The following is a 25876-nucleotide window of genomic DNA, read 5'->3' as shown; positions in this document are numbered from 1 at the left end:
GGTACATCATGTCACCGTTATGACTTATTGAATATTATGGGTTATTTAATAATGTATTTAAAGTTTGTAATAATTCCTTTCAGGAATGAACCTACTGTTACTACTACTACTACTACTACTACTACTACTACTACTACTGTTAACGGAATAAAGGTTAAAGTTGAGTTTCTGAGTTTGTGTCGCCCATAACAATAGTTCATTCATCTCTTTAACATGAATACGGATCAGAAGGACAACGAAGAAGACAATGGTGATGCCAAGGAGAAGTTACGCACCCTCAAGAACAACCAGACTGCTGCTCTCTCTGCCCTCACAAAGAAACTGAATGAAGTCAGCAAGTGTATGGAGAAGCCTGATAATCTCCATTTAGTAAAGACAGGCATGGAGGAGTTTGAGGAAGGGTTAAAGAAGTACAAAGACTGCCACAGTGATTACTTGTCTCAACTACCTGTCAACGAGCACCTGTCAGAAATCAAAAGGTTTGAAGATAAAGAATTGTCTGCCTTAGGATTCAGATTACAGGTGCATAAATGGATAGCCACAACAGAAGCAAATTTGCAGGATTCTATGGACGGATCTTCACTGCGGAGCAGGTCACATAAATCCAGGAGGTCAGTTAAAAGCACGGCATCAAGTGTAAAGTCTTCTCTCATACAGGAGAAGGCAAAGTTAGCTGATTTGCTTGCACAGAGGGCACTGCTTGAGAAACAAACAGAAATAGCCCAACAACAGACAGAATTAAAAGCCAAGGAAGATTTGTTAAAGTTAGATGGTGAAATTGAAGCAGCAAGGGCGAGGGAGAAGGTGTTCCAGGAAGAAGTTATTCCATCGACAGACAAAGTTTTAAACCCTGAAACACCAGCATTTGTTCCCAGTCACAATGTGCATCAAAATAAACCCAATGTTACCATGCCTTTTCTACCCATGGCACCTGCCCCAGAGTCATTCTACCAAAGTCAGCAACAGTTAGCAGCGGCTATGATGCTGCCTCATGCTGAAGCGACCAAGTTTTGTGGTGATCTTCTTGAATATGCATCATTCATGTTGGCATTTAATGACCGCATCGTGCCACACACCACATCAGACTCCAACAGGCTGTATTTCTTAAATCAGCATCTAGAAGGAAAGCCTAAGTCACTCATAGCTGGGTGCATGTTTATGAATGCATCTGAAGGATACATTGAAGCAAAAAGACTTCTGGACAAAGTGTATGGAGATCCATACAAGGTTTCCATGGCATACGTAGACAAGCTAACCAAATGGCCACAAGTGAGAGGTGATAGCAGTGAATCTTTGGAGGAATATGCTTTGTATCTTGTGAAATGTAGTCATACCATGCAGTCATTGTCAAACATGCAGGTTTTGACTGATTCGCCAAACCTTCAGAGGGTGATTTCAAAGCTGCCAGTGTATATTCAAAATAAGTGGTTGGATCATGTGATAAAGCTCAGGAAGCAAGGTGTTTGTGTGTGTTTCACCACATTAGTGGAATTTGTGCAGAATGCAGCAGAGGCAGCAATGGATCCTGTATTCAGCAGGGAAGCTTTGGGTAAAGTGTGTGTTTTTTCAAAGGCAAAGGCTAATCATGGCTCAAGTCAGACCAAGCAAAAATCGTTTACAGTTACAGTGCAACCATCAAATTCTGCCAACCAGTATACTAGGAAATGCCAACTCTGTGGTGGTCATCATGACCTTGAGGAGTGCCCTCAATTTCTGCACAGGAGTGTGGATGAAAGACGAGAATTTGTTAAAGACAACCGTCTTTGCTTCAGTTGTTTGGGCAATAACCACACTTCAAAAAGGTGTCTCAATCGACGGCAGTGCAAGACATTTAATAAAAGGCATCCTACCACTTTGCACATTGAGAATTTTAGGATGCTTGACAGCAACAGTGCAATTGTGTCACAAGCTAATGCACAGTCTGAAAGTACAGGGCAAGGTTGTGCTAAGGGTCAAGATGGGACTCAAGGTGAAGGTCGCACTCCAGGTCAAGGTAATACTCAAACTCCAAGTAATGTGAGGTCTTCTGCATGTACAATTTCTGATACAGTGTTGCAATCAATCTTGCCTGTGCAATTACGTGTAAAGGGTAGCGACAATGTAGTACAAACTTATGCCTTTTATGATACGGGCAGTACAGGTTGTTTCATTAAAGATAGTATCAAGGATCAATTAAACTGTAAAGGTATTGAAACAGCTATCAAGTTGCAAACAATGCATGGGACTGATATGGTTAAAACCTTTATTGTAAATGGTCTTGTTGTTGCTGATATACATGGTAATAATGATGTTGTATTACCAAAGGTATTCACACAAAAGGAGATTCCTGTTAATCATGATCAAATTCCAAGGTATGAAATGTTAAAGGATTGGCCTCATTTATCAAGTGTTATTAATAAGATTTCAGTGTATGAGCCAGAGTTAGACATAGGAATTTTGATAGGTAGTAACTGTCCAACAGCTTTACAACCTTTAGAGGTTGTACCCACTTTAGGTTATGGCCCCTTTGCAGTAAGATATTTGCATGGATGGACCGTTAATAGGCCTTTACATGTTAAGGTTAGTTCAAATGGGGTTTCATGTCACAGGTTACTTGTATCTGATGTTCAACATGTTACTGACTGTATTACTGTTGAAAGTATTAGGAAGTACTTTGAGTTAGATTTTTCAGAAAGGGATCTTGGGTCAGTTCCTGATGAGTGTGGCTTATCTTTTGAGGACACAAGATTTGTGAAAAGGTGCCAGGATTACATTGAATTTAGAGATGGTCACTTTCAGCTACCCATGCCTTTCAGAGATCGCAATGTGAATCTTCCTAACAATAAGAAGCAGGCTGTTAGCAGAGCTAAGTGGCAAAGGAGGAAGATGAAGAATAGTGAAGATTACAGACAGCAGTACACAGCATTCATGGACAAGTTGTTTGAAAAAGGCTATGCTTACAAGATCCTGGATGATGAGGTCAATAAGATTCCTGTTTGGTATCTTCCTCATCACGCAGTTTTTCATCCCAAGAAAGGCAAGATTAGGGTTGTTTTTTACTGTAGTGCCAAGTTTGAAGGTGTGTCATTAAATGATGTTCTGCTACAGGGTCCAAACCTCACCAATTCATTGACGGGAGTACTCATTAGATTCCGGCAGGAGGTTTATGCATTCATTGGAGATATTGAAGCTATGTTCTTTCAAATAAAGATTCCACCTGAGAATCAGGACTATGTTAGATTCTTGTGGTGGCCTAATGGTGACATCAATCGACCCCTTGAAGAATTCCGAATGGCTGTTCACATTTTCGGAGCAATCTCATCACCGAGTACTGCAAATACTGCATTGAAGGCCACAGCAGACAAAGCAGATGAGAAGTATGATTCAACTGTTGGCAACACCATAAGGCACAATTTCTATGTTGACGACTGTTTGAAGTCATGTGCTGATGTTCCTACAGCAGTGAAGTTGGTGAAGAATTTGGTATCTGCATCTGGTGAAGGAGGATTTAGGTTAACTAAATTTGTCAGTAATTCAAGTGATGTCCTTAAAGCTTTGCCTGCTGAAGATTGTTCGGTTGAAAGTGACAAGTTTAATCTTGACACGGAGAGTCTAATGACAAGAGCCTTAGGTATGTTATGGGACCTTAAAGAAGACTCATTCAAGTTCTCAATTGAGCTCAAGGATAATCCATTCACCAGAAGAGGATTGTTATCAACTATCTCATCATTATATGATCCCCTTGGGTTGGTCTCTCCAATCATCTTACCAGCCAAGAAACTGTTACAAGAATTGTGTCAAGTTGAGAGTTTGGACTGGGATGAGAGGATTCCAGATGAGCCAGCTGAAAGGTGGCAACATTGGATACAAGGTCTTCATTTACTGGAGCAGCTTTCAATACCAAGATGCTTCAAGTCAAGTGGGTTTGGTAATGTGACAGGTTCAAGTCTTGTATTATTCAGCGATGCAAGTACAGTTGGTTATGGTGTTGCAGCATACCTTGTTCTTCACGATGGAAACCAAGTTCAGTCAAATCTGGTCATGGGAAAATCAAGAGTATCTCCCAAAAAGGTGGTGACTATACCTAGGTTAGAACTTACAGCTGCAACTGTGTCTGTCAAGGTTGCTCAACACATCCTGAAGGAGTTGGAGTTTACTGTTGGCAAGGTAGTGTACTACATAGATTCAACAACAGTCCTTCACTATATTCAAAGCAACACTAAAAGGTTCCCTGTTTTTGTAGCCAACAGAGTCAGGGTTATAAAGGACTACTCCCAGCCTGAGCAATGGAGATATGTAAACTCCAGTGATAACCCTGCTGATGTGGCATCAAGAGGTATTAATGTACATCAGTTTTTGCAGTATGACGAATGGTTTCATGGCCCATCATTTATTGCATCTGATTATTTGACTTCACAGGAGTATGTGTGAGCAGATTGTGTTGATGATAAGAGTGAACATGTGTCTGGAGTCACAATTTCTGAAGAACATCATGGGTTTACAAGATTGATTGAATATTTCTCTTCATGTTCAAGGTTACACAAGGCAGTTTCTGTATTTCAACAACTAAAGTCAATCCTTAGTGGTAAAAGGAAAGGTTGTGTAACCACTGATGCTGAAAGGGCAATCATAATGTATGTACAACGGGAGGTGTTTGGTGATGAAGTGAAGGCTTTATCAAGGGAAATGTCAGTTGGCAAGAGTAGTCCAATATGTAAGCTTGATCCCTTTCTTGATTCTGAGGATGGCTTATTGAAGGTTGGAGGTAGGATAAGAAGGTATGACATTCCACAGTCTGCCAAACATCCCATACTGTTACCAAAGAAGCATCATGTGACTACATTGTTGATACGAAATGAGCATGAGTTATTAGCTCATTCAGGTAGAAACCATGTTCTCTCAAATCTAAGGCAGAAGTATTGGATCATCAACGCTAATGCAACTGTCAGGAATATGTTTTTTCATTGTGTTACTTGCAGGAAGTTGAAAGAACCAGCTTTGAGTCAAAAGATGGCTGATCTTCCAGCAGACAGATTGGAACCTTCACCACCATTTAGTAATGTTGGTATTGACCTCTTTGTACCCCATTACATCAAGGAAGGAAGAAAGGAGTTAAAGAGGTATGGTGTGATATCTACCTGCTTGGTTAGTAGGTCAATTCATATTGAAACAGCAAACACTTTATAATCTGACTCTTTCATAAAGGCTTTGCGAAGATTTGTTTCTCGAAGAGGTCATCCCAAGGTTATCAGATGTGATAATGGAACCAAATTTCATGGGGCTGAGAGAGAACTTAAGGCAGCACTTGATGAGATGGAGGAAAAGAAGATTGAGAAGTATTTGTCGCTTCATCATATTGAATGGAAATTCAATCCACCTGCAGCAAGCCACATGGGTGGTTGTTGGGAGCGCCAAATCAGAACAGTTAGAAAAGTGTCTGCACTGGTGAAGGAATTTGGTGAAAGGCTAAATGATGAAAGTTTACGGACTCTGCTTTGTGAGGTTGAGAGCATTGTCAATTCAAGACCGTTAACCATTGTAAGTGACAGCATAGATGACCTTGAGCCACTAACTCCAAACCATTTGTTGATTCCAAAATCTTATGTGATCCCTCCCCCTGGCTTGTTTCAAAAGGATGAAGTTTACATGAGGAGAAGGTGGAGATGCGTTCAATATCTGACCAACCTGTTTTGGTCAAGATTTAGAAAAGAGTATTTGAGCACTTTACAGACTAGACAAAAGTGGAATGAACCAAGAAGAAATCTGATTGTTGGCGATGTGGTCTTGGTAAAGAGTGACATTGAGCCAAGGAATCACTGGCCAATGGGGCGAGTGATAGAAGTATACCCTGATGACACAGGAACAATTCGCAGTGCCAAGATTAAGACACTTTCTTCGGTTATTGTCTGTCCTATTCAGAAGCTAGTGTTATTAGTTGAAGGCTAGGATTTTCTTGTTAAATGTAACGTGATATTATGTTGTTCTTATGGCCTATCATTTGATATTATATATTATTTGAGTTATGAAGATGTTTAATTTTGTTTAGGTGAATAAGTGAATCATGGAAGTGTTTTGAATTCAAAGAGTTTGTATTGTAACTTAAAGGTTATTTATTGTGTCTGCATGTGTAGGTGTATATTTTGATAAACAGGTTTAATCTGTTTATGAGGCTGAGTATGTTAATGCAGAAACACAAACCCATCTAGTTGGTAAAACAATGTCATTACTTTTGTAAGTGGTAGTGAAAACGTTGAGAGGTTTAAACAAATTACGATTTCATCTTACTTCCTAAAATTATGAAGTCTCTTTGGCAGTTTAAGCAAGGTCTTCAAGGAGTACAGTTGTATATATTTCGTAATTCAAAGGATTCATTTTGCGTACACAGATGTAAGCTTTTTGACGAACATATATATATATATATATATATATATATATATATATATATATATATATATATATATATATATATATATATATATATATATATATATATATATATATATATATATATATATATATATTTGTTTTATATGTCTTATTCATTTAAGCGTTAAAAGGCGTTAATTGGTTTGTTTGTGACATTTAACATTTGATTGTCCTATAAATATGATAAAATGTGATTTAAAGTGGCAATGAAAGTGTCTTGTTTAGAAAAGTATATTTAATAAGCTTTGCAAGATGTATTAAGGTACATCATGTCACCGTTATGACTTATTGAATATTATGGGTTATTTAATAATGTATTTAAAGTTTGTAATAATTCCTTTCAGGGATGAACCTACTACTACTACTACTACTACTACTACTACTACTACTACTACTACTACTACTACTGTTAACGGAATAAATGTTAAAGTTGAGTTTCTGAGTTTGTGTCGCCCATAACAAACATTGCTGAACCTTGGCAAATGCTTGCATGAAAGATTACACTAAAAATTCCGTATATTATGAAAACTAACTGTGGTATCATATAGGTTTTTAAGTTGCTTAAATGAAACATGTTATGCTTGAACAATATTTGCGTATGTGCCGAAATTAAGTGATTCAAATATTTATACATACACAGTTAAAAAACCGTAATTTTAATCGGAAATTCTCCTTAAAAAATATACTGTTTTCAGTCGTATTCTAGTAAAATACAGGCGACCGTAATTTTTACCTTACTTTGTTATTATCTTTCACAGGTTGGTGACCGTAATATCACTCCTTTTCGTTAATATTGTTTTTAAAACGGCAAATGCCTGGCAACATTTATTCAAAGATTTCTACCGTTTTTACGGCAAAATTGCAACAATGTATGTGTCAAAATTAAGTGATTCAAATATCTGTACATATTCTAAAACTGAAATTTATTCAAGATTAAAAAAATGAATACGTAATTGTTACTGATAACGAATAAGGTATATAGCAAAGATGATTGATTGATTTGAGGTTTTCTGGCAACTTGGCATCTAAGGTCATTGACGCCGATGTCGTTTATTGTAAAAAAAAAAAAAAAAAAAAAAAAAAAAAAAAAAAAAAAAATTCAATTAAAACCATAAAGTTAAATATCTTTCAGAACTCCTGCTTTTGAAATAAAGCTAAAAATACCACTAGCATTGTAAGACAAATCATGTCCAAGAATCATGGCAAGGATGAACCTGCCATCCTCCTCACCTGGAGCCTCAAACAGATATCCCTTTCTTTCACTACTATGTGTGGGGCATTCGGTCAACAAATGGCTCGTTGTTGATGTTGGCCAGCCAGCAGAAACTCATGTGTCAGGCGAGTATGACCAAGATAGAAACAAATAGAAATAATACAGGTATTACATCTATTCGGAGTCTGTTAATAACTCGACCATAAAGGAAAAGTCTGGTGGACTGTTACGTAAGGTCAAAAGTGACAGCCATCACACGACTCTACAGCTGGAATCACACTAGTCATTTCTTGCTCGAGGTTTTAACCAACTTCCAGCCGATCATTGCGAGCGAAATAGCGTCACACATTAATAGAAAACAACTGTAATTTTAATTGGAAGTTCCCCGTAAAAATATGCTATACTCAATAGTATTTCAGTAAATTACAAGCGACCGTAATTTCACCTTACATTGTTATCATCTTTTACGATTGATGACCGTAATATCGCTCCTTTACGTCAATACACCCGTTTTCTAAACAGTAAAAATCCTGGAATAAATGTTGCCAGATATTTACTGTTTTTTTAATGCAAAATTTTAACAGTGCACTACAATCTCGAGGTTCGGGGAGCAAATAGGAAAAAGTGTAAACAAAACAGATCAGTTCAATTAACACAAATATTTAAAATCTAAGAAATTATATTTCTGCTTTTATTCATGCATAGGTTCCAGTGGTTAGTGAACATTTCTGGAAAAGCGTATGGAACAGTAAAGCAAAAATTTGGCCATGAATAAAATCTGAATTAATCAAGCAGTCACACAATTATTTATTTGTTAATGTTATTTTATGTAAATGCACATTCGTGCGATAACTCAAGTTTACTAAGTGAATATATTTTGTGTAAAAAAATCAATCAATAAATAAATAAATGATTAAAGCAATAAATAAATAAAAGAATGCATATGGTCAAGTTCTTGCATCAAACGCTCTTCGAGAGAGAGAGAGAGAGAGAGAGAGAGAGAGAGAGAGAGAGAGAGAGAGAGAGAGACCTGACATCATTATGGCGTCCAGAAATTTTCTGATTGTTGCAGTAATATGTATTCTCGGAATATTACGTGAACTGAAGAATTCTACAACTACCATAGGATGAACAAAGCAGATTTTTATTATCTTTTGAGGCTTGTTGTGTCCAAGATTTCCAAGCAAGAGCACATCCTATTTACAACAGCCTTATTTGAAAAGTAAACAACGAAGAATGAAATAATGAAAATAAATATTTCTCTATGAAATAAAAAGGAGAGTAAATAACTTGCTGACCTATTTTGGAATTTTTTAAATTGTATAATTTTGAAATATTTTTTATGTATACAGCCAATGCACAACAGGTTGATCAGCGTAGGGAATTGATGGATGTAATAAAGATTAAATAATTGAACTGCTTTTGAGAAATACATACCATATACCGCCCACCCAAGTTTTTGAGTGCATATATTGTTATTCTTTTTTATAGTACCAATTTATTCCCACGCATATATATATATATATATATATATATATATATATATATATATATATATATATATATATATATACACACACACACACACACACATATATATATATATATATATATATATATATATATATATATATATATATATATATATATATATATATATATATATATATATATATATAATGTTCTATTACAGCTGATTATATGATGTAAAAGACATACATATATCTTTTCAAAACTCAAAAAGTACCACCTACCGCAAAAAACATAGACTTCAACGAAGCAAAGAAAGTTACGCAATGCGTCCCAGATTCTACGCCTGGATTCCCCGAATCACAAGCACCATGACCTGCCATGACAAAGCAGAAGTGACGCACTGGATCAAATACGCATGTCGGCGTAAATTCCAAGATAGAGACAATATCTGCTCAGACTCAACTCGACTACGGAACAATCCATTCAGTCTTGCGCGGTAATAGCAAGCACCGTTATACGCCAGCAGGAGAGACCTTGGAGGACCTGGAAGGAGGAGGGCGTAGAGTAGGGCGAGCATAGAGAGGAGGAGGAGATTTTCATCCCTCAGACCTCCACCATACGCAGTTGTCTGAGGTCATCCACACTTTTACTATCGCCGTGCAAGAGTGATTTCAACGCGCCAGCTTCCACATCATTCTCGGGGTATCTGCATCAGTCTTGTTTACATCGGGCTGGGAAACAGCTGACGACTGGAAAGCTCAGGTAGAGACTTAGCGTAGTATAACAGTGATTTTATTTTGTTTATTCAATTCTTAGAAATGCTCTACCCCTTTCAGTGATTGAAATGAATCCCAGCGAGTTTTTGTGAGGGATTAATTTCCAACCGTTTAAAGTGCAGTTTTCCGTTGAGTTTATTCTTACTTGATGAACGAACTTGTTTCCAGGCTACGTTTCAGTGCAACAATGGCATACAGACGGTCCCCCCAAGTTGCAGGAAGTTGCCGAAACATTTCTATTTTCTTTACAAATAAATTAAATCAAACTAACATCGATAACAAAGTAGTGATTTAAGGTAATATATGTCAGAAATTAATTCAATAATATAAATCGAGATATGTAACAATCAAAAGAAATTTCTCCTTTTCTAAAAGTTGCAAATTGACACCATCCATTGCAAGTGATGCCAATTTTCCATTTAAATTAGCAAAGTATGCCAAATGATAACATGTCAATCATATAATTAAACAGTACCACACGATTGGAACCATAATGACAGGTAACTGACATCCCATTTTGTCAGGTAACTGTCATCTTCTGGTACATATATCCGGTTTCGACTTATGAAACAGGAAACTATTGGGGAGCGAAAGTTTGATTGGATCACGCGAACAATGGGACCGTTATTCCTTCTTTATTTGGTTCATGTTTTGTTATGTGTAGTATGTAACCGTGCTATATATATATATATATATATATATATATATATATATATATATATATATATATATATATATATATATATACAAACATATGTAAATGTACACATACAGTACATGTATATATACGTATAGGTGTATGCATATATTATAGACTTATTTATGTATATATACAGAAATACCAAATTGTACATGCATGCTTCAAAACTTTTTTTTATTAACTTAGTTTCCCAGTCTATTTGTTTATCTACGAATCAGTTGAATTATCTATTTATGTACTAGTGTACCCGAGCCATAAAAAAATGGCAGCTAAATATTTCGATAGATATGCACACACACAGATTCAACCCTTCTCACCCCCTCCCCCTTTCCTAAATATTATCCGACAGTTTCGGCAATTTGTGGGAGATTGCGGATTCCGAGTGTACCTCTTGGGGTATTCCATCTCACCAAAGGGGTATGACTATTCCCTCTCCTCCTATTCAAGGGGGCCAATATTTATTTATCGTCTGCGCAAGTCACGTGACTCTGACTCTAATCCCGTGAATATATTCTCGTCTTATTCCCGTCAAGGACATATATAGCACAGGATGCCTGAGTGGTGATGATTTGCGTTTTTCAGAGTGGGAAATTTTTGGCTCGGCAAGGTAATAAATCTGACGTAATGGATGACTTGCTTTTCTATAAGAGGTAAGGCAAGGTTATATGTATGTATGTATGTATGTATGTATGTATGTATGTATATATATATATATATATATATGTATATACTGTATATATATATATATATATATACAGTATATATATATATATATATATATACAGTATATATATATATATATATATATTGTTATAACCCTTAGGGTTATTATAAGAGTTCTTATTATAATTGTTGTCAGTAATAAATGTAACTCAGTGCTAAAGGTCAGCGGAAACAAACACTCAAGAAAACTTAACAATATTTAATACTTAACAATAACAAAATTTAGATCAACCTTGTTAAAACTACAAATAACATTATTTAATAACAAGGAAGGACAAATAACGGTCCTTTGAATCACACTGGATTCCCTAAAACTAAGAAGCTAAGTCCTAACAAAGACAAGAGAAATATCAATTATAAACTTGGATCCAACAATTTGGCTGGCCAGAACAAAAAATAACCCTAATACTAATTACAAGAAAGAAGGAAGACGGAGTAAATAAAACAAGAAAAACCATCATAAATCCTACCTATAAACACAAAACTAATGAACATAAAACCTTGTCTACAATAGACATACTGGAAGATATCATGTAGTCACGTCTTAAATATGACAATATATAAAAGATCAAATGATGCAAAGGATGTAAATAGTTCTCTCCTCACTTCAGTGGATGAATCAGAGGAGACACAACACTAGGGCCGTCATTCACTGGTCATAACAGCTATCAGGGCAGGTCCTAAACGCCAGGGCATAACCATAAAGGGCAAGCAATCCCAAACGAAAATCAGACACTTTATGTCTTACCTGGCGTCAGCCTCCCTACTGGCCACCTCACGAGCTTGCAAGCTCCCAAAACCACAGCAGCTAATGGGAGACGTCAGTGCACCAATTCCCTGGGAAGTCCTCCTCGTCAGGGAAAAGCAGAACTGGCTCGAGTCGCAGGTGACAAGAGCACCTGCAGACAACAGATCAATACAAGGATCAAAAGCGTAATCCAAAGAATCGTCCAAATAAGTTGCCAAACAATCGTCATCCAGAGTCCAAATCACTATGCTGCTCAAGGTATATTATCAGGGGAGTGCTCAAGCCCGAACTGAATTCTGTCCGAGCACCAACGTCCAGACATCAAGTCGCGTTCATAAACACTCGTATGTAAAAAAAAAAAACAATCGTTAAAACGATAGTTCGATAATATAAACAACCGGGGAGGAGGCGCCTAACCACACTGAGTATTGTTAAATTAAGCACTACACTTAAACACTTAAATTTCAAAGATAACATAAACAAATTCTCATACAAAACAAAGGCTATTCTGCCACAAAAAGATTCTTAAAAACTAGTAGCCTAATTAAACCTAGAAAAACAAGGCTGATCTAGACTTTCTAATACCTTCCTCCCCAAAAACAAAACAAAAAATTCCAATAAATTTTTTTTTTGTATACAAAACATGAAACCTGTAAAGAGAAAATGATTAACACATCACTCTCAAGACAAAGTAAAGTCTCAGGGTGAAACCTGAAATAAGAATTCTCATGAATAACACTACAACCAATGAATTTTAAAAACTGAATTGTCACAAAGAAAATTTACCAGCCTAAAAAATAGAGAAAACATAAATGAAAAATAAACCATAAGGTCAACTTAGCACCAAATATTAACCACCAGACACTGACTGTCTCAAATTCAGCCAATAACATTGACTTTACACATAACAGACACTACCACAGTATGACCGCCCACACTTCGGTCACTGCAGGCTTTACTTTGGTTCAAAAGAAAACAGACAAATTATAAAATACCTCACTAAGAAAACCTAATGACTAACAAACCAAACTCCCAGCGAAAAACACACTCATACTCATCCTTACATCTCTAAGAATAACGCAAACCAATTGAAGAGACGAGAAGGACGAGGGGAGGGGGGCCAAGTCGTGACCAAATCTATATCCTTGAAAGGGCATCGGGAATTCGATTCTCCGATCCCTTAACGTGTTTAATCATAAGCGAGAACTCTTGTAATTGCAGAGCCCAACGTAAAATTCTCTGGTTGGCGCCTTTCATGCGCTCGATGAAAACCAGTGGGTTGTGATCTGTCCATACTTCTATGGGATAAGAAAAATTTGTCACATAAGGCTTAAAATGCACAAGAGTACGCACCAAGGCGAGGGCCTCCTTTTCAATGGTGGAATATTTTCTCTCGGCAGCTAGTAGCTTTCGGCTGTAATATGATACAGGATGAACCTCTCCTATATCGTTCCTTTGAAAAAGGACACCCCCAATACCTATGTCACTGGCATCCACTGCAATAATAAAAGGTCTCTGGAAATTAGGAGAAGTCAATATTGGATTAGATACTAATACCATCTTAAGTTTAATAAACGCTTCCTCACACTGAGGAGACCACATAAACTTCTGCCCTTTCTCCAACAACTTGGTAAGTGGCTGAGCAATGTCCGAAAAATTTCGTACGAATCTGCGATAATAACCAGTCATGCCCAGCACTCGCCGAACCTCTCTAACATTGCACGGTCTCTTTAAATGCACAATAGCCTCAAAGTTGGCTTGTTTAGGTGCCACCTGACCCAAACCAACCTCGTGACCCAAATAACACACTTTTGCCTTACCAAATTCACATTTTGCTAAATTAATAACTAAACCTGCAAGTTTAAGGGCCTCAAATACCTTACGCAATCTCGCCATGTGCGTACTCCAATCATCACTATATACAACCAAGTCATCGATATAAATTTCAGTTCCCTTTAAACCACAAATGACCCTATTCATAAGCCTCTGGAAAGTACACGCGGCATTTTTCATCCCAAAGGGCATTACTTTACACTCGTAAAGCCCAAAGGGAGTTACAAATGCAGAGATCTCTCTTGCTCGATCAGACAGGGGAACCTGCCAATACCCTTTCAATAAATCCAATTTCGTAATGAACTTAGCAGCCCCTATGTGATCGAGACAGTCATCTATCCGAGGCAAAGGAAAAGAGTCATTCTTAGTGTGTGTGTTAACCTTACGGTAGTCCACACACATACGGAACTTTCCGTCGGACTTCTTAACCAGGACTATCGGGGAGCTCCAGGGACTAACGGAAGGTTGGATGAGATCGTGTTCCAGCATATATTTAATCTCCTTATCAACTATATCCCTCTTAATGGGATTCAGCCGATAAGGACTCTGTTTTACAGGAGAAGCATTACCCACGTCTACATCATGCTCAAGAAAATTAGTTCGACCTGGAGAATTCCGAAATAAATCTGGAAAAGAAGAAATTAAATTAATTACATCCCTCCTTTGAGCAATCTCCAGATGCCCCAGCCCTTCCTTCAAAACTTCTAAATTTTGAATATTATCATAAAGAGCATCAGAAGACACCTGACAAATCAAATCCTCCAAATCCTCTGAAGGTAAATCCATACTTTCAACCACAGGCTCATAAACAATAGCAATAGGATCATGTCTATTAGAAGTATAGAGTTTTAACCTGTTTATATGGAATATTCGGCACTTCCGTTTGGTCCCAGGAGCCTCTATTTCATAATTCACCTCCGACAACTTCCTCAACACCTTCCAGGGTCCCTTATATCTTGGTTCAAGGAAATTGTCAGACTAAGTACTTAAAACTAAAACTAATTCTCCGGGCTCAAACGACCGTGCTTTAGATTTCCTATCAAAATTTAATTTCATAGCAGCCTGAGAACTAGCCAAATTTTCTCTGGCAAATTTCCAGGCTCTAGATAATTTTTTCCTCAAGTCCTCCACAAAGTCTCCTACGTTTGCATTCCCACCCCGATCAGTCTCAAGTATCTCATGAAAAATCTCCAAAGGCCCCCGTACTTTGTGACCAAATACCAGTTCGAAAGGAGCTACCCCAGTTGAAGAATTTGGGTGATTTCGTAGAGCAAAGAGAGCAAAGGGAAGCCCTTTATCCCATTCCTCCCCTTGTTCATAACAATATTTTTTCAAAATAGATTTAAGGGTCTGATGGAACCTTTCCACCAGGCCTTGACTCTCTGGATGATATGGTACACTGGTCTTGTGCCGAATGGCCAGTTCTGCACATTTACCTTTAAATACCTTGCTAGTAAAATTTGTACCGCAGTCAGTTTGAATAGTACGAGGGAGACCATACCTGGAAAAGAATTCAATTAGTTTGTCAAATACAACCTTAGAGGTTATCCTTCTCATTGGGAAGGCCTCAGGGAATCGAGATGCTCTATCCATAATTGTCAAGAGATGGGTAAACCCAGACTTAGTTTTAGGCAAAGGCCCAACCACATCGATAACTAATTCCACAAAAGGCTCACCTATCGCAGGAATTGGATTTAAGGGAGCTTTAGGAATAATTTGGTTGGGTTTCCCCATGACTTGACAAACTTCACATTCATTAATAAATTGTTTCACAGATGATTTTAATCCTGGCCACCAAAAACATTCTGCTAACTTTCGAAAAGTTTTACATACACCGAAGTGGCCAGAAAAAGAATCATCATGTGCAAGACTCAAGACAGACCTACGGAATTGAGATGGGACAACAATTTGTTCAATACGAGACGTCTTGCTCAGATTATCAGTTAAAGGACGACTAATCCGGTATAGTAAACCATTGATCACACAAAACCTGGGTTTAGTCAAATCTGCAGTGTCACCCAAATCAAAATTAAATTCCTTTTTCTGAGCTTCAATAAATGAAGACCTGTCCCAATCAGGTCTCAAAACATTGCTAACCACACTATTACCACTACTATCTACAGACCCGGGCCTCTCTATGTCTACTTCTAAACTACTTAAGATTAAATCTTCGTCATTATCAATTAAATTTGCAGCCTTTACTGCTGCCCGGGTTGTTACTGCAACAGGACAGGCATGCACAGACAATATGGGGAACAACTCTTGTCCTTTTGTATTTAACATATCGTTACCCAAAATGCCGTCAATTCCAGGAATAGGGAGACACTCAACAACTGCTAATTCTGTCACTTTATCATAACCAGGGAAAGACAATCTGACCTCCACTAACGGAGCCGAAACAACGGTGTTCGGGAACCCTCCCAGAACAACAAAATTTCCTGTATACTCAGCTAAATTTTTCAAAGAGTCTTTCAAAACCAGAGACCGAGCTGACCCTGTGTCCCTCAAAAATTTCACACCAACAGTTTTAGAAGTAGATATTAATTTACCAGGCCAAATATATTTATCATAAAGTAGTCATGCCTCCTTTCTGCTAGAAGACTGACTACTGCTATTACCATCATTACTAGTGTTAGCTACTGGACGGTTTTCAACTACGGGATCGCTGATAACAGGTTTACTAGTAGATATTAGTGACACAGGATTATTATTATTCCTTTGGAGGTACCTTCTTCTGGCATAACACTGTGCCTGATAATGTCCCTGCTTATTACACCAAAAACAAGTCCCCCTACCTCTATAATTCATATTACCTGGGCCAGAACCAAACCTATTATCTTCAGAAAAGACACGAGTGTCCTGTCCACTCAAGTCTTTTCCCTGGTTACTATCAGGCTTATGATTTTTATCTGGTGGGTTACCCTGCCCACGAGTATTCACAAAAGAGCCTGACCTCTGAAAATTAACTGGCCTAGCAGATTGGAAATTCACATCTTTATTTCCAAAACTACAAGACCCAGTTCGATGGGTCAATACAAACTCGTCAGCAATTTGGGCGGCATTACTTAAATTAAAAGCTTTTACCTCTTCTAGATAAATTTTCAATTCCTTACTACATGACCTTTTGAATTCTTCTAGAAGCATGAGTTCTCTCAAAGCGGAGAAAGAGACCACCTGGCGGCTTTTTAACCACTGATCAAATTGTTCCTCCTTAAGCCTAGCAAATTCCACATAAGTAAGGGAGGCTTGCTTCGTAAAATTTCTGAACTTAAGGCGGTAGGCCTCAGGAACCAAATCATATGCCTTGAGGACTAGAGCCTTAACCTTATGGTAATCACGGGCAATACTTTCTTCCAAGGCATTATACACTCTAATTGCCTTGCCCACCAACCTACATTGAATTAGTACAGTCCACATTTCTGGGGGCCAAGACAACCGAGTGGCAACACGTTCAAAAGCCTTGAAAAATTCTGGAACATTCAACTCTTCAAATACTGGCACCAATTTCAAGGCCGCACCTACATTAAACTTATCCTGTGAGTTGCCCCGAGGTGTACTAAAATGATTAGAGGTGCCCTGCAGCCTAGCAATTTCTAAATTGATATTGGCCATCTCCAATTCATGCCGCCTCGCCCTCTCATTCTCTTCAAATTCCAGTTTCATCAATTCTATCCGTTTACATATTAAATCAAATTCACCGTCCTCCTTGGACTCTACCAAAGGACAGACAGGAACCTGAGGATCTTTTGGCGCAGGGTTTACTACAGAATTGAATGGATTAGTGGAAACATTTAGTTTCAGAGGCAAGTTAGCCTGACCTTCATAAATAGTTCCTGTCCGGGGAGGATCCTCAAACAGAGTTAGACCTCCATTAACACTTATTCTGTCATCATCATTAATCATACTACCCTCACGCTCAGAGTCACTACTACCTGAAACTTCATACTCCCTAACCAAATGTTCAGCCTCAGCCAGACCTTGAGCAACTACTTTTAACAGCTACCAACAATTGATTTTTTGTATCCGCTGCCCTCAACGGAATACCCAACCACCGGGCACAACTTACTAAACAAGTCTTATTTAGTACTGGCAGATGCTTTATACAATCACCTGACCCTAAAAACTCTGCGGGGTCAAACACAAAACCCTCCATTGCACCAAAATTAGCAGGGGAGAAAGGTAATACTTTACAACTAAAGAAAATATTGTCAAATTAACAAAGTGCTGTTCCACAGACCAAAACACTGAGTACACCTGAGAACAATCCTGTCACGGTCGCCAATTTGTTATAACCCTTAGGGTTATTATAAGAGTTCTTATTATAATTGTTGTCAGTAATAAATGTAACTCAGTGCTAAAGGTCAGCGGAAACAAACACTCAAGAAAACTTAACAATATTTAATACTTAACAATAACAAAATTTAGATCAACCTTGTTAAAACTACAAATAACATTATTTAATAACAAGGAAGGACAAATAACGGTCCTTTGAATCACACTGGATTCCCTAAAACTAAGAAGCTAAGTCCTAACAAAGACAAGAGAAATATCAATTATAAACTTGGATCCAACAATTTGGCTGGCCAGAACAAAAAATAACCCTAATACTAATTACAAGAAAGAAGGAAGACGGAGTAAATAAAACAAGAAAAACCATCATAAATCCTACCTATAAACACAAAACTAATGAACACAAAACCTTGTCTACAATAGACATACTGGAAGATATCATGTAGTCACGTCTTAAATATGACAATATATAAAAGATCAAATGATGCAAAGGATGTAAATAGTTCTCTCCTCACTTCAGTGGATGAATCAGAGGAGACACAACACTAGGGCCGTCATTCACTGGTCATAACATATATATATAAATATATATATATATATATATATATATATATATATATATATATATATATATATATATATATATATATATATATATATATATATATATATACAGAGTATGTATATACTGTATATATATGTATGTATATACTGTATTATATATATATATATATATATATATATATATATATATATATATAAAAGGTGAGGAGAGATTTTATATTAGTCTGTACTTGAGTTTTTCGTTTTTTTTATCAGTTTCTCTGATGATGAACCTAAACTGGTATAAAAACAGGAAATGCGATTTTATAACTGTTCTGACAGGCCGGGTTTTCTCTGCCTCGAGTTATTCACGATTCTAATCCTTTAAAACCAGCAGTTTAAAACTACACAAGTGTTCTCTAAAAGTTTAATTCCATATCTGACCAGGTTATGGAATTGTCTTCCAAAGCAAACTTAAAGAGAATATTTTTATGATGAACAGGTTGACATGATTCTATATAACAGGTCTATTTTAACGTTGTTACTAATCTTATGATAATATACATTCTATACATCGCTCCTCAAATATAGTTATTTCATTTCCTTATCTCACTGAACTATTGTCTCCATTGGAGCCCTAGGGCTTGTAGCATCCTATTTCTCCTAACTAGGTTGTAGGTGCAAGCAAGCATCTTGCAAGCAAGCAAGTTGAAGACGGTATTTTTCACAATCAATTTCTGAGTCATTCCACCCACTAGTATTTGTGACCTATAATTTCTCCTCTCTCCTCTTGTTGCTTTAATTATTTTATGGTTTATATGTGAGGGCTCTATTCTGGTGTTATTACTGTTCTCGAAATATTTTATATTGTTCATTACTTCTCTTGAAGTTTATTTATTTCCTTATTTCCTTTCCTCACTGGGCTATTTTTCCTTGCTGGAGCCCTTGGGATTATAGCATCCTGCTTTTCCAACTAGGGTTGTGGCTTAGCAAATGATAATAATAATAATAATAATATGCCTTATAATTTCTCCTTTGAGGTTAAGATAGACTGGTGATAAAAAGACTTTTTATTTTGTTTATTTTCTTGTTTTTTATGATATTTCATTATTTAGTTTTATCATTTCAGGGGAATTTGCTGTAAGGAGAAAATTAGACTCTTTCTCTCTCTCTCTCTCTCTCTCTCTCTCTCTCTCTCTCTCTCTCTCTCTCTCTCTCTCTCTCGCCGGTTACTTTCCTCTTTTATAAGAATAATTCGTAAGGCGAACTTTCGTCGTGAAATCGTACTGTTACATGATATTGCATCTCTGAACCGGCTGATTTCAATAACGCCTCCGGCATAGCAGGTTTTGCCTTCGCCGGTAACCGTCTATTTCCTTCAAGTCAAGACAGTATTATCTAGATTGTAGGACGTGGAAGTAGATAGTTAACTTCTCTCTATGTGTACACATTCTACATTCCATCTCCATTATCATTCTTACGTATTGTGTACGTTAAAGAGTTGATAATTACCTCCGCCAACGAAGTTGGAAGGTTATGTTTTACCCCCTGTTTGTGTGTGTGTTTGCTTAATTGTGAACAGCCTCCTGGCCAAAATTTTAATCGTAGAGTAATGAAACTTGCAGCCATTAACTGTTATCTAAAAAGCTTGAAATGATTAAATTCTGGAAGGTCAAGGTCAAAGGTCAAGGTCATGGTTAAGCAAAATGTCCAATTCACGTAACCAGCCATAATTCTGGACATCGTTGTTACAGACTCTTCAAACTTGGTTAATATTTGAGTGTATGAAAATCCACGCCAATTAATACATGTTAAGGTTACAGGTGAAGGTCAAGGTCGAGCAAAAGGTTGAGAAATAAGCTGCCACGACGGAGGTCTGCGCTCTACTGATTGCCCCACTAGTTGTGTATAATAAACAATTGATAATTTGATATACGAACTGAGACAGGCATACAAGTTGTTTGAAAATATTCTAAGAAATTGGTGAAATATGGCAAAGACTTTATCACAATTTGTCTTGGTTTTAAATAAAATGTAGTTTATGATAAAGTTGAGGAAAGTTTTAGTGGGAGATCAAAGTGCAACTTCAAAACTTACTGTGATATTCGTAATCCCATCCCCTGTAAAGCTAAAAACAAAACTAAAGTTCTAAGAAGTAAAATATACACTTAAGAATTTGCCGTAAAAACGGTAAAAATCCTGGAATAAATGTTGACAGGCATTTACCGTTTTAAAAACAGATATATTGACGTTAAGGAGTGATATTACGGTCACCAACCCGTAAGAGATAATAAGAAAGTATGATAAAATTACCGTCGCCTGTATTTTACTGAAATACGGCTAATAGTATATTTTTTATGGATAATTTCTGAATAAAATTACGAGTTTTTATAGTAGTGTACTGTCAATTATCTTTCAGAATCCCCTAATGAAAACAACAGCAAGATCTATCTAAGTGTGATGGGAAAAGTACTTGAAAACCAATAACAACCGAAGGGAGAGAGTAACCCATTATCTACCTTCGTACGCGAGAGAAAAAAAGTTATCTAACACGATGACCAACACATCTGTAGCATGGATGCAAAACAATTGGAGGTTTATATTCGTCGCCGTTGTGCCTCTCATCTTGGCTATCTTACCGATGGTGATGCCCCACACGGTAAGTTATTTGCTTGTTTTTCTCTTTTTGGTAAATATATATTATCTTGATTATATCTTTGCTATAATCTGAGCGCTGCTAAAGATACTGGATGGTCAGGTAAGAAGTTTATATATACCTTTTTCAGATGCAAAGGGCTATATTATTATTATTATTATTATTATTATTATTATTATTAGTACCTCCGCCAACGAAGTTGGAAGGAGGTTATGTTTTACCCCCTGTTTGTGTGTTTGTAATTTGTGTTTGTGTGTGTGTTTGTTTATGAACAGCTTCCTGGCCATAATTTTAATCGAAGAATAATGAAACTTGCAGCCATTAACTGTTATCTAAAAAGCTGTAAATTATTACAGTTTGGAAGGTTAAGGTCAAAGGTCAAGGTCAAGAAAAATATCCAATTGACGTAATTAGCCATAAGTTTAGACATCGTTGTCACAGGGACTTCAAACTTGGTTCATATTCGAATGTGTGGAAATCCTCTCCAATAAATATATGTTAAGGTCAAGGGTCAGGGTCAAGGTCACGCAAAAGGTCGAGAAATAAGCTACCATGGCGGAGGTCTGCGCTTTAATGAGGCCTCTAGTTCATCTTTTTTTCTGATTGAAATTACTGAACCTTGAAATAACAAGTTCAAGGGGCTATATTTTCTTAACATTATTAAAGTATGTTACAGCAATTGGAGACGGAAATGAAAAAAAAATACGTTATAAAATATCAAATGAATAACTGAATTCTCCCCCCCCCCAAAAAAAAAATATAGATTTATTACAGTATTCTCTTAACAATACAAATATTGTGAATAGCGTAAACATTAACGAAGACGCAGAGATCATATCAAATGTGTAAACATACCTAAAGACGTAGATATATTAGCAAAGGCACAGATATCTTAGCAAAGAGGCAGGGATCTTAGCAAAGGCACAGCTATCTTTGCAAAGATGCATATATCTTAGCAAAGAAGCACGGATCATAGAAAAGACGCATATATCTTAGCAAAGACGTAGGGATCATAGCAAAGACATACAGTTCTAAGCCAAAGACCTAAACATACCTGAAGAAGCCGAGTATAAACACTTCTCCCTCCCTTTCCCTCTCTCCCTCTCTCTTTTCTGCAGGAAGTAAGATGCGCCTACGTCATCCTCGTCATGATTTTCTTCTGGATGACCGAGGTGGTCCCCATGGCAGTAACGTCACTCATCCCCGTGTTTGCATTCCCCATGTTTGGCATTCTGTCCACGGAGGAATGTTGCCTGGTCTACATGAAGGGGACCATCATGATGTTCCTGGGGGGCCTCATGGTGGCCATAGCTGTTGAACACTGCAACCTCCACAAGAGAATTGCTTTAATGGTTATTCTTCGCGTCGGTGAGTGAGTGCATTGCACAGACGTTCGAGTCGTCGAGATAGCGCATGCGCAGATATAAGGGGAGGAGATGGTGCTGAATAGCCTTATTATAGTAAATAAAGTTTTTTGTATAGTTACAATAGCAATAAATAATAATAATAATAATAATAATAATAATAATAATAATAATAATAATATCATTATTATTATTATTATCATTATTATTATTATTATCATTATTATTATTATTATCATTATTATCATTATTATTATTACTTGCTAAGTTACAACCCTAGTTGGAAAAGCAGGATGCTATAAGCCCAGGGGCTGGGCTCCATCAGGGAAAGTAGCCCAGCGAGGAAAGGAAATAAGGGAAAATTACAAGAGAAGTTTAAGAACAATATTAAAATAAATCTTTCATATATAAACTATAAAAACTTGAATTTAATAAGAGGATTATATTATAGTAAAAAAAAAAATACCAATAGATATGAAACTTTGGTGATAATCAAATGTGCCTAATAAGGATTTTTTATTTACTAATTTTGCAGGTTGAGTTTTCAAGATGCAATTGGCCACTTAATTCAGTGTTACTATTATTACTACTATTACAGATATTACTATCATTCTTTTGTCATACTTATCACTAGAATTTGTAGTATTAATATGAGTATTATCACCCTTTTGCTCTTCCCAATATCACAATTATTATGATATTTATTTTCATAGTCGTTATTATAATAATGAACATTTTGTACTGAACAGCACATCACGACATTATATCCTAACTAACCCTACTGGAAACGTACTTGTATGGCAATCTGTTGGATAGGGGTTGGAGGTTCTCGCAAGCTTGTGAACTTGGGATGGAGTGTTTGGGGAGCTTATACTGTATGCCTACCTGCAGAATCATCAGCAGCCATTGCCTGTCCCTCCCTGGTCCTAGCTTGATGGAAACGGGTCTTAAACGCTGATCAACTACCCTATATAAATTGATAATGAGCAAGTGGCTGATTATATATCTATCTATCTATCTATCTATCTATATATATATATATATATATATATATATATATATATATATATATATATATATATATATATATATATATACATGTATATATGAATCTGTGTGTGCATATTTAAATATTTAGCCCTCATTTTTGACGGCTCGCGTATACTAGTATGTATATGTAGTTAGTCTCTAGAACTCTGTCCTGCCCTTTACCTCTGCCATTCATGAGCAACCTTCGTCCTCATCATTAACAGTAAATAACCCACTGCAAAACAAAGGCTTCCACTTCCACTCGCATCTGTTTCTGATCTTTCTATGCCAATCTATGCCCTCACAATTGTCTTAGCTCGACAATCCGATGTCTTCTCTTCCTCAAACACCACCCAATTCACTATTTTAATCTTTTTATTAACCAGGTCAGAGCCCAGCACGTATGTTGGCTGGCTTCATGATAGTAACTTCGTTTCTGTCGATGTGGATTTCGAACACAGCAGCCACTGCTATGATGGTGCCCATTGTCAACGCTATCTTGGACGAGTTGTATCCGGTGAGTACTACTACTACTACTACTAAGTATTCTCTGCAGTCATTCCTAGCTTTTCTGTTGATCTCACTATCAATACTGGAATATTTAGCATGCTCTACCTTGTAATATTCAATAATTCCTCGAAAACTTTCAACAATCAATTTTTCTACTACTACTACTACTACTACTACTACTACTTCTGCTGTGAATAATAATGATAATAAAAAATGACAACTACACTTCTGAAAATGCGCACAATATCCAGGGGCGTAGCTAGAGATTGGAAGGCACGGTACTACTATTATCACTACTTCTACTACTACTAATACTACTACTACTACTACTACTATAATTATTACTACTACTACTGCTGCTGTAAATAGTAATGATAACAAAAATGAAAACTACACTTCTGAAAATGCGCACAAAAACCAGGGGCGTAGCTAGAGATTTGAAGGCGGTGGAGAGGGTGGGGGCGGAGTTAGTAAAGAGCATCCCCCTGCCTTTATCCTGGTGAATAGGCGGTAATGTTAAAAATGTACTTACATACTTTTATTTATTGACCCTGCTTCTGGATGACCTTTACAAAAAGGGCCTCCATGTCACTCTTTACTGCACCACTTACTATCAGCTCGAGTTTCTAGTAAGTTAAGGGTCATTTTAAATGTATAATTATATACTTTTATTTTCTGACCCAGCTTTGGAGGCAACCCCCCCACCCCGTCTCTCGGAGGCCCGGGGGGATTTTATAAAAGGTACCCTCTGTCCCCTCCCCTTTAGTTACGGTACTTATAATATGAGCTAACATTTGACCTATTTCCAGAAAGATGGCGAAGACATTAAAGACGACAACGTAGAAGCAATCGAAATGAGGTCAACTGGTATTGAAAACAAAGCTTATGTTTCTGATAGTAACAAGTAAGTCAATCCCATTCCATTCTGTAGTGCCAGCAAGGCACCTCGCTGTGCACCGTAAGCAATATCTAAAGACATTTGTCTTATTCTTCAGTCTGAATGGGGTTCCTGGCCCTAGTAACGGCCTAAATGACGCAAATTTAGTAAATTAAATATCCTCGATTTTTACTTTGTTATTACTGCATTAAAGAATTGAGAAAATTGTTTAAAATATTAATACAAATTAAAAATTAAAGAACAATTGATAGTATCTGGTTTATGAAACTTGGGAACATATGCATTTAAGAAAGTATTTCTTTATAATACTTTTGAGGGGTTTGCAATTGTAAACAATCTAAATGTCTTATCAACTATGCTTCTATCCCTGCATATCTCACAAGTACTGAAAAAGTGATGCTATTGTACTTAAAGTACTGGAAGATACTAAAACAAGTAATTCTATTGTACTCAAATTACTAAATCATACTCGAAAAAAATGATGCCATTGTACTCTTCATTAATTAATAATCTTTCAGAACATGCTCCAGTATGGAGAAGGGAGTCAGTAAAAACGAAGTAAAGATGAACATCGTTACAAAACCTGGCCCAGACAAAGCAAAGGAAGATTCTGATGAACCCAGAGATGACGAGAGATTTCACATGGCCAGAGCTCTGTTCTTGGGCGTATGTTACTCCGCCAACTTGGGAGGCACAGGCGTTGTTACAGGAACGG

The 25876-nt window shown here is 36.9% G+C and overlaps 2 protein-coding genes across 6 annotated transcripts in view; both read left to right on the top strand.

Moving 5' to 3' along the window:
* Positions 1-213: 213 nt before the first annotated feature.
* On the top strand, positions 214-5925 carry LOC137617637 (uncharacterized). The gene is made up of 6 exons (XM_068347641.1): positions 214-1389; positions 1501-2100; positions 2368-3213; positions 3331-4400; positions 4515-5124; positions 5185-5925. Exons 1-6 carry the CDS (start codon positions 214-216, stop codon positions 5923-5925), a joined length of 5043 nt encoding a protein of 1680 aa, XP_068203742.1.
* A 3634-nt stretch (positions 5926-9559) lies between these two features.
* LOC137616956 (Na(+)/citrate cotransporter-like) overlaps positions 9560-25876 on the top strand; it is a 28060-nt gene continuing 11743 nt past the window's right edge. Inside the window, exons 1-6 of one of the 5 annotated variants that reach the window (XM_068346826.1) lie at positions 9560-9853; positions 21124-21363; positions 22479-22728; positions 24140-24270; positions 25073-25167; positions 25680-25876. The exon at positions 25680-25876 is cut by the window's right edge and continues 34 nt beyond it. In XM_068346826.1, the coding sequence (XP_068202927.1) occupies positions 21259-21363; positions 22479-22728; positions 24140-24270; positions 25073-25167; positions 25680-25876 (778 nt within the window). In that variant the 5' untranslated portion in view covers positions 9560-9853; positions 21124-21258. Of the gene's footprint in view, positions 9854-20102; positions 20238-21123; positions 21364-22478; positions 22729-24139; positions 24271-25072; positions 25168-25679 lie in introns of those variants that run through there. The other 4 variants (XM_068346825.1, XM_068346828.1, XM_068346827.1 and 1 more) reach the window with 4 other exon arrangements.

Source organism: Palaemon carinicauda, chromosome 23, assembly GCF_036898095.1.
Source record: "Palaemon carinicauda isolate YSFRI2023 chromosome 23, ASM3689809v2, whole genome shotgun sequence".
Classification (NCBI taxonomy): Eukaryota; Metazoa; Arthropoda; class Malacostraca; order Decapoda; family Palaemonidae; genus Palaemon; species Palaemon carinicauda.
The sequence above is the reverse complement of the archived record's forward strand: the minus strand, read 5'-3'. Positions and strand labels throughout refer to the sequence as shown.